General features: G+C 40.2%; 1 protein-coding gene across 2 annotated transcripts in view; it reads left to right on the plus strand.

Moving 5' to 3' along the window:
* The window catches only part of CDK15 (cyclin dependent kinase 15), an 86,626-nt gene extending 78,046 nt beyond the window's left edge, over positions 1-8,580 (plus strand). For both annotated transcript variants that reach the window (XM_041737487.1, XM_041737488.1), the window contains exons 13-14: positions 4,285-4,427; positions 6,896-8,580. In XM_041737487.1, coding sequence (XP_041593421.1) covers positions 4,285-4,394 — 110 coding nt within the window. In that variant the 3' untranslated portion in view covers positions 4,395-4,427; positions 6,896-8,580. The remainder of the gene's footprint in view (positions 1-4,284; positions 4,428-6,895) is intronic.
* The last annotated feature ends 1,839 nt before the right edge of the window (positions 8,581-10,419 follow it).

Below are 10,419 nucleotides of genomic sequence, written 5' to 3' on the forward strand. Positions count from 1 at the left end.
ACTGACTGAGCCACCCAGACACCCCCAATTTGATTTAATAGAGATTTAATAGAGATACCACTGCCTTCTTCCTTAATCCTCAATGTCATCTTGTCTTGGTTTATGTTCCCTTTCTTTTTCTTTTCTTTTCTTTTTGTTTTGTTTTTGTTTTTGTTTTGTTTTGTTTTTTGGGTTTGTTTTGTAATACACAGTCACCTTTGGATTTTAAGATTTCTTAATCAATAGTGGTTCTTTTCTTGTTTTACTATAACTCATTCAGTTTTATAAGGTAATTTCAGGAGTCCAACAAAAAATTGGGCAAAGGTTTAAAATAGCATTTTACATAAGGAAAGCAAAAAAAGTACCAACACATGGAACAAAAAGATAGCCTTACTAGTAATTAAATATATACAACTAACTCATAAGAAGTTATTTTTTTCCCCTCAGCCTAATGACTCCCAGTATTAGTGAGATTGCAGTAAAATGATTTTCTGCTGATGGTGTTGTAAGATGGAGTAACCTTCGCAAAGCCTTATGGCATATGTATCAGGAGCCATAAAAATGGTGACAAACTTCAACCCTATCCTTTGGTTTCTGGAAATTATTCAAAGAAACAATTGAACAGGAAAAAAAAAAAAAGAACCCTAGATGCATAAAAATGTTCATTGCAGTGTTGTCTATAATTTTATTTTCAAACTTATAAAATAAAAACAAAGAATCTAAATATTCAACACTAGAGAACAGGTTGAATCATGTTGTTATACTGACTCTGCATATAGTCCTATGTAGCCATTTAGAATAATTCCCAAGGGTGTGAGGTAATATGGATATATTTATGCTATTAGGAAATGAGCTAAAAGAGAGCAGGATCCAAGACTGCGTATTGGAATCTACCTGTGAAAATGTATTTTGCACATCAACAAAACTGAAAGATAGCATACAAAAATAAAAATGCTTTGGGAACTTAGGGGGATCCCGGGTGACTTTTGTTTCTTTTTCAAAGTTTTCTTTAACGTCCACGTTATATTGCATCTATTGTTTAAAAGAATGAGGTAGGGCAAATGGTACGGGGAGCCCAGGCCCTGGAAGGAGAGTTAAAGGACCTGCATTCTCCAGTTTTTCCAACGTGGTGTGCCTTATTGGCCTTCAGAAACCTCCATCTCTCAGCCTACACAATGGGTTAACATTAGTCTCCTTTACCCCAGATTGACAGAATGTTTATTTTAGAAATCTTTTAACTCACTGAATGCAAGGGTTCACATAAATGCGGTCCTAGGAGAATGAGAGGTGGGAGGGAGAGGAAAAGATAAATAGGCACTAATTAATTTTAAAAGGAGCGATCATCTGCTTTAATCGGAAATGCATATGTGCTGCGCCCCCAGTCAGAGCTTTAAGTGCACTCCGTGAGTTAGCACCCCCAGCTGCAAGTGGCACGGTGGGGTCCTGTGGCCTTTGAAGATCCGAAGCCCATATACAGGCAGACCCAGGAGCTAAGGTGGCGCGGGGCCCATGCTCAATGCCCTGCACCGAGTGACTCCAGCTGATGCACTGATTACACTGGTGTGTAAGGGGCGTGCAAAAGCCACGTGACGGGGAAATGACAAGACATTTTGAAACTCTGGTTCCATTTCCAAGCTTTCTCTTCAACTCGCGCTTTCTCTTTTAGCCATTACAGGCAAGTAAAAGAGATTCGATTATCTTGTTTCCTTTGAAAGGTTGTTTAGCCCCTCAATCCCATTAAGTCACTTTCTGCAGCGCCGTGCGCCCAGCCTTCCCTGGGTTATCAGCCCAGAAAGAGTAAATGGAGACACCAGGATCGGATTTCTAAAGGAAGGAAAGTTAAAGTTTGAAAGGGGTGACAGCCAACAGCCAGGAGCTTAGGAACTCAATTAGCCTGAAAGACAACTCTCTCATTATCTCGTTCCGAAATGATCTAAATACAGAAGAATCTAAAAGTTTTAAATAAACTTGTCCTACTGACTGTCTAGATGACTGAATTTCCCTTCTCAAAAAATTTTAAACACCCACTTTCGTATTTATTTATTCTAAGTGCGAAGCAGCTGTGATAATTATGCTGTCAGATTCAGTAAGCTAATGAGGAGTCAGTCGAATGGAAGGTTTTGCATCTGTGGATCGCTGCAGGAGAACCGCTTGGCTGCTTTCTTCCTTCTTTTTTTTTCTTTCTTCCTTTTTTTTTTTCTTTTTCTTGTTTTTGTTTTCTTTTCTTATGAGTCCAAAGTAGAGTCGGGCAGTTCCAGGCCAAACTGGAATCCCTCTGATTAACTGGTTCCCCTCCCAACACTGTTTCACTGGACTGTTTCTCTCTCTGTGTCTCTCTCTCTGTGTCCCCAACTTTCCCTCTCCCTCTCTCACACCACTCCAATTCCCTTTTCTCCCTTCTTTCTCAGCCACCAGTTCTTCCTCCTTCCTCCTCATCTCCCCTTCTTTCCCCTCCCCCCCTCTCTTTTTCCCTCCTCCCTCCTCCCTGGCTTTTGAGGTGCTGCTACTTTTGAGGGACAAGGAGGCCTGAGGGAAATCTTCATGCCACTGTCCCCAAGGCAAGAGGACACTTCTCCCTGATGGAAATTCCCAAGTGGTTTGGGTTTGAGTTGATTTAAGAGTAATCTGTGAAGTTCCCACACTATTTTAGCTGTTTATTTATGCTATGACAGGAACTAGAAAAAAAAATGAATGCGAAATTGTGTATTATAATGTACCTGTGAGAATGTATTATGCAACCAACAAAACTTGATGTCTCCCCTTTATAGCCTAGCAAGTGTGTCAATCTAAACGCAAGGACTCATGGCCTTGGACGCAAGGACACAAGACTACTCATGGCATCCAAAGCAGATATGTAGGCCTATAAAGGCAGGGATGGTCCTGCAGGTTTTTTCTTCTCTTTGGGTGTGAGCACCCTCCAGCAAACAATATTAAGGCATTTTATGTTTTTGGTGTGCCAAAGCTAGAAGCTTCTCTTTTTGTTAAATTGTGTAATATTTACGGCAGCCCGGGTTGGCACAGATTGTGAGCCTTGGAAAAGCAATGCCCAAATGAAAGGATGTCCGATGTAGGTTTGTGGATGTGCTTTGGTGACAATGTGGCTGTTGCCTCTTGCTGTTTTTCCCAGGTGGTATCTATGCTGATGGCTTGGAACAAAGGCTGCTGCTTATTAAAAATACAGTGTATCAAGAACAACCTGCGATGTTTCCCATATTATCTCCTTTAAACTTACAGAAATCTGCCAGGAGGTTTTACTATCCCCATTTTGCAGATGAGCTCCTTAAAATGTTAACCTTGGAAGGATTTGACCTATAACTTTAGCATAGTAAGCACCCAAGAATAACACTCACTTAACAACCAAACTGCCAGCAAACTGAACTAACCCAATACATAAATCAGAGGGCAAAGGTAGTGTGTGTGTGTGTGTGTGTGTGTATACACACATACATACACAATATATATATTTATATATGTACGTGTGTATGTTTATATACATATACATTTATATATTTATGTATTTATGTATATATATTTCGATTTCTTTTGATTTACAAAAGTTGTACCATAGGGTCTATTTAAATAGATTGCCTAATGTAAGTAATGCACCAGGATTCTAAAGTTTCCAAAGCACATCTAGCCCCAGCATGATGCCCATTACCTGCCATTGCTGGGACTACTGTCCAGACTCCTTGGCTTGATATTTACTCCCTTCACTATCTGGTTCCGACTCATTTTTCCTACTTCATCTACTAGTCTGTCTTGCTCTAACTGTGCAAGATTACTTTGCAATTCTCTCAGACACTTTCCTTCCACCTTGCCTCAGCTCATGCTGCCCCCCTCCCCCCTCCCCACCAGCCAGCAATATCCTCCCTAGAATTTCTTGACTGTTGAACCTTCATGGCTCAAAGGCCACTTGTCCATGCTTTTCCTGTGCTCCCTGGGGGACACAGGAGAGAGGCCATCCTAATTCTTTACTTGCACCTCACCTTCAGCCCTGGTTAGTGTGTATATCCCCAGTCCTATTCCTGCTTTTGAATCTTCAACAGTATAACGCCTTACCCAAGTGCTCATTTGATAAATGTGTGTTGAATTGAATCAAATAAGAAGCACTTGACAAAAAAAAAAAAAAAGCACTTGACAACTATTGGTAGATTCAGTAAAGTGAGTTGCCCATGAGTCAGTATAAATTATTGGTTGTGTTTTGATATCTCTGCAGGTGACAAATATTACAACAGACATTAAAAATACACCATGAAACATTCCAGGAAATAATATGTTTGTGCTTCTCTCTTTTCTTCCCTACAGAGGAGTCTTTGTTTACAGTTTCAGGAGTGAGGCTAAAGCCAGAGATGTGTGACCTTTTGGTCTCCTACCGGAAAGGTCACCACCCAGCCCAGTTTAGCAAATGCTGGTGAAAAGAAGGAGCAACATCACCAACATCCTTTCAGGTAAGTGGTCCCAACAGTGAGCCTCCTTATGAATAGAACTGAAAATCCATCACCGCCAGGTGGAGAGGACATTATTCACAGATTCAGAGCACCTCTGTGCTGTGTCTTTCTCGTTATTCCCACTCTAGGGACAGGTGGCCTAGCCTCTGGGCTGTGAAAGGAGGATGGTAATGTGCATCACCTGTCTCTTTCACTCCCAGAGGAGAAGACTCCTAAGACAAAACTTATGAGTCATTATAAGGCCTTTAACTGGTACACGTACAATAAAGTACCACACTGGCATGTTACATTCCCTAAACTGTGTTCTCTCCATCAGCTGATAGGACAAATCAGAGCTCAAAACCCATCCCCATTTGCTCAAGACTGAGGAGTGTCCTGGGATGTGTGACATTCGGTGCTAAAATTGGCACAGCCCTGGGTAAACCTGGATGGTTGGTCACCATGGTGGTGCAAATTATACCTGGCCTGCCCCCAAGTACCAGAGAGGGCCTGGCCCCACCCAGGAGATGATTTTAGATGCCTGTGAGAATCTAGTCCTGCCTGCTCCCGGCTTCTTAGGCTACCCCTTCTGCACAGTTGATTCCAGGGAGTTCTCTCAGTGAGTTTGGGGAACACAAGGACCTGATGGGGGAACCATCCACAGTGTCTCAGACACAGCTACTCTCCTCAATCAGCCCAGGGTAACCCAGCCTTCTAAGGTCATCTTTAGGAGGAAGGGTGGTATGGAGGATTCTTCTGACATGACCATACCCTAAAAGGAGTTCTGGGAGGCACAGGAAGCCAGGTGGAACAACCCCAAAAGCCGTTAAAGTATAGGCACCCCTAGATGTTACAAGAGCACTTTCCATACTGGGCCTTCCACGGTGGGGAGAGGGGACAGTAATCCAGATAGAGGAAACAAGGTGGGACCCACACACAAAGCCAGCCAATCAACTGGCCCTTTAGGTGACCTGGCTATATCCCAAGCCACAAGTGTTAGACTGTGATTTGACCACCCATTTGGCAACCACAACTTGGCCATGCTTCCTAACAGAACTGTTGGGGCCTAGATGGTAACTACTGACATGCTCCCCACACCTGCCCCCTTGTAACCTCATCCACATGACAGGATTCAGTTCTTTACCACTTTCTCTTGGATCTCTCTTTGTCTATTGATATTTAAAGGCATGTACATATCAGAGTTGTTTGCCTTCTGGATTTTCTAAAATCACTGTATTTAGAAATTTGGAAAAGTCAGGGAACTTTAGAATTATAGCTGTTCCTCAGAGCACTTTATGCAATATCCAAGTTTGTATATTTTGACAAGACACAATTTTACAACAGGCAACACAATAATATGGTATTTCCCAAGCCCCTGGGATTTCCTAAAGCAATATTTAGGAAACAATATTTCCTAAAGCAGAGATTTTGCTGTGTAATTATGTCACTTGAAACCCCACTAGTTATAAGCATAGGGTGTATCTAAGCTACATTCTATAAAGTGGAGGATTTACCCTTCATAAAATTATCAAAGACATTAATGGAAGTGGTCTCAGATGGTGGTGTTCCATTAGCATTACTATTACTTCTGATATTGTCATTATTTTATTTTACTAAGCAATCAGAAAGTGAGGCGATAACCCTGCCTCTCTGATCTTCAGAGACTTTCCACAAAGGATTGTTACCTACAGATAAAAAATGGTCACCAGGGAAGGTCAATTAAATGCAGCATGTCAAACTTGGCGCCTGTGCCAGCAATTGAGAGAGGGAGGAAGCAGATTTAGCCTCTATTGGAGTAACCTCGTTGATATCCCTAGCCCCTTGGTATTAATGTAAGGAGATAAAACCCGTAGGAGATGAATCACAATAGGGAGAATCTAGAGCAATTAAACTGTTTAATAAATGGCTTGGGATCAGCAAAATCTGGGTGTGCTGTAGTTAAACAGACTAAAGGTAATCATATGGACACTTGGGGCCTGTAAACCTTTTCCACTAAATTGAATTTATGTTAAAATATTCACTTTTCAGGAGATTCAAAATGTAAATTGGGATATTAGGACTTGTAACTGGCAGCAATGCCTCAAAATTAAAGCTCTTATAAGATCCTCAAAATGTCAGTTTCAGGAATGGGAAAAAAATGTACAATGATATCTACAATAGAGAAATAGAAGGGAACTAAAATTTCCTGGGTACATATTGTGTGCCAGGCACTATATGCATATTACTTCAAAGCTTGGCATGTTTTGAACAATGGGGTATGAGATGGTATAACTGCAGCTTGTATATCTGGAGATTGATTTTTATTATTTTTTAAAGCTCTTTTGGTTCTTAGTAGCAGGGGTAAGACACGGTCTCTGTTATAATTTATTATTACCTTTTCTATCTCTATATATAATTCCATCAATAACTGTGCACTAATGTTGAATAGGTTTTCCTTACTCAATCTGATTCATATATTTTGATTTTGTTTATTTTTCATTTGCTTTTAGGGCTACATGACTGCTGTTTCAGTTTTAATTTGCTTTGCCGTAGTAAGAAGCTTCAAATCTAACTGCACAATGGACTAGAGTTTTCATACCATCACCTGTGATCTGGAATATTGTAGATATGAGGTCCAAGGTAACAGACATGATATTTGAAGACAAAGCAATGAATAATTATTGCTGTTGTCGTTTGCGTAGCATTTAACATTGATTGGCTCAAAAATTAGACAATAGGCTGAAATTGAGAAGAGGATTTCTGAATATGTTCATCTATTTTGTGATCTGAAAGAGAGATCCATGGGCCAGAAGGACTACAGGCCAGATGAAAGGCTAACAATTAAAAGAATCTGGAGACAGAGCTAGTGCTTACAAGGCCTGTCCCTCCTGTGTTCACTTACAATTTCCCCCAACAAAAGGACTTCTGTGGCAAGGAGAGGATTAGTCTAAAGTTCAGAAGAGTCTCAGGGAAGATGGTTTCTTGGATAAAGTTGTCAACAAAAGGACTTGCTTTAGACTCTTTGTTAAGATTTCCTAGGGGGCGCTTCTTTCTTCATTAACTGGATTATCAAAACACACTACTACTCCACTCTTGCTGGGTTTTAGAAGTTTGGGTTGAACTCCTGCTTTGATTTAAATTTTTTGGCTATCTGCTTCTACTGAATCCCGTTTATCAGTGATGATAGCATAAGCGATGAGGAACCTAAACTCTGATTTGATGGTGAAATACTGAATAGATAGATGAGAACAAAGAGTTCCAAAGATGTAATTCAAGCCCTGCTGCACCATCAGACACACATGCATGTGTGCACACACACAACCCTCAGTTAAAAGGAGAGATCTGTCTCAGCTAACACATGTATCATTTTCTACAATGACTCCTTCTAAAAGAAGCCAGGGAAACTCAAATTACTTCACCCAGGGATCATCTACTCAGGAAATGTAGTAACCTAGAAACCAGAGACTTCTATATATCCTTTAGAAGAATGAGGAAGAACTAATTAAAAAAGAATTAAAAGAATAATACCTATGGATGCAAAGTCTGAGATGGAAAGAGAAAAACTGCATACAAGTGGCCCCCAAAAATCTACCTTACTATTTGATTTTAGTAAGGTATTTGACTAAACTCCAAATACAACTGGAATATGAAACTGTGTGGACTGGATTATGGGGAAAATATATGTGCTCAGTGAAAATGGTTTTTCAACTTAGGGAAAAGCCAATAGTGGTGTGGTACAAGGTACAGTCTTAAGCTCCATTCTGGTCAAATATTTGTATTAATCACTTGAATAAAATCAGAGAAAGTACAGAATTTATTCACATAACTCACTAATATAAGTAATTATTATTATTACTTCTGTCTTACAAAAGAGGAAACTGAGACTCAACGAAGTTAAATAACTCATCCATACCAGAGTTAAGACGCAAACTAGGTCTGGCTGTCTCCAATGTGTGTGATCTTTCCAAAAATCACATAACTTTCAGATCTGTAAAATACACAAATCTTGAAGACACAGCTGATATTTAGCATTGGATTGTGATTCAAAAGACGGAGACCTTGCTAAAAGCTGATGCACAGGGGCACCTGGGTGGTTCAGTTGGAGCTTATCCCTCACCTTCTCCCTCCACCCTTCTCCCACGGACCCTCCACCCACTCGTGCTTGCTCTCTCTCAAATTAATAAAGTCTTTTTAAAAAAATTTAAATTTAGGGACACGTGGGTTGCGCAGTGTTTGAGCATCTGCCTTCAGCTCAGGGTGTGATCCTGGAGTCCCAGGATAGAGTCCCACATCGAGCTCCCTATGGGGAGCCTGCTTCTCCCTCTGCCTATGTCTCTGCCTCTCTCTCTCTCTCTCTCTCAATCTATCTCTCATGAATAAATAAATAAAATCTTTAAAACAAAAATAAAAATTTAAATTTAAAAAAGTTAACGTGTATGTATAACTATATACCTATTAGAATGGCCAAGTTCCAGAACACTGACAACACCAAATACCAGCAAGGAGGTGGAGCAACAGGAACTCTTGCTCATTGCTGGTTAGAATGCAAAATGGTACAGCCACTTTGGAAGACAGTTCGGCAGTTTCTTACAAAACTAAACATACTGTTACCACATGATCCAACCATCATCTCATGCTCCTTGGTATTTACACAAAGGAGTTGAAAACATGTCTGCACAAAAACCTACATAACTTGGACACAACCAAGATGTCCTCCAGTGAGAGAGTGGATAAACAAACTGTGATACAACAGAATATTATTCAGCACACACCACAAAAAAAAAAAAAAAAGAGCTATCAAGCTATGAAAAGACACGAAGGAGCCTCAAATGAATATTACTTGAAAAGACTACATACTGGGGCCACCTGGGTGGCTCAGTCAATTAAGCATCTGCCTTGGGTCATGATCCCAGGGTCCTGGAATGGAGCCCGGCCAGCTCCCTGCTCAGTGGGAAGTCTGTTTCTCCCTCTCCCTCTGCCCCTCCACCCACTTGTGCTCGCTCGCTCTCTCAAATAAATAAATAGTATCTTAAAAAACAAAACAAAACTACATACTATATGATTATGGCTATATGACATTCTGGAAGAGGCAAAACTATGAAGATAGTAAAAATGTCAGTGGTTGCCAGGAGTTTAGGAGGGAGGAATGAATAGAATGCAGAGGATTTTTAAGGAAGTGAAACTAAGGATGATACTATGATAGTAGATACATGTGATTATAATTTGTCCAAACCTGTAGAATGTACAACACCAAGAACAAATCCTAACATAAACTCTGGGTTTAGGATGATAATAATGTATCAATGCAGGTTCATCAATTATAACAAATGTAAAAAAAAAAAAAAGTAAAAAATTATAACAAATGTACCATCCTGGTAGGGGGAGGCTATGCATGTGTGGGGATAAGGGGGTATATGAGAAGTCTCTAGCTTTTTTGGGGGGAGGGGAGAGTCTCTGTAACTTCTACTAAATGTTGCTATAAACCTAAAATTGCTCTAAAAAACAAAGTCTATTAAAAACAAACAAACAAAAAAAAACCCTAAAAGCTAATGAACAAACCAGTACAACATTTATTCCTAAAAATTTTATCTGATTTAATATCTTACACTTTAGATTTAAAATGTCAACAAGTTAGGTAAGGCTGTGGCTTAATGGAAATTGGTACTTTTTAAGTACAATGTGTCTGGCTGCCCATGAAAGATAATACCAATACTTTTAGGTGATATAAATGAGATAATAAGATGGTGTCCCAGAGAAAGGAAATAGTTTACATTGATTAGGTCCCATCTAAATTATCACGTATCTACCCATCCTACTTTAAAACAAAAAGATTTTATTTATTTATTTATGAGAGACACGGAGAGAGAGAGGCAGAGACACAGGCAGAGGGAGAAGCAGGCTCCACGCAGGGAGCCTGAAGTGGGACTAGATCCTGGGTCTCCAGGATCACACCCTAGGCTGAAGGCGGCGCTAAACTGCTGGGCCACCTGGGCTGCCCCCATCCCACTTTAAAAGAAAAATTGGGGGTACCTAG

This window comes from Vulpes lagopus, chromosome 22 (assembly GCF_018345385.1).
Source record: "Vulpes lagopus strain Blue_001 chromosome 22, ASM1834538v1, whole genome shotgun sequence".
NCBI classification, from domain to species: Eukaryota; Metazoa; Chordata; class Mammalia; order Carnivora; family Canidae; genus Vulpes; species Vulpes lagopus.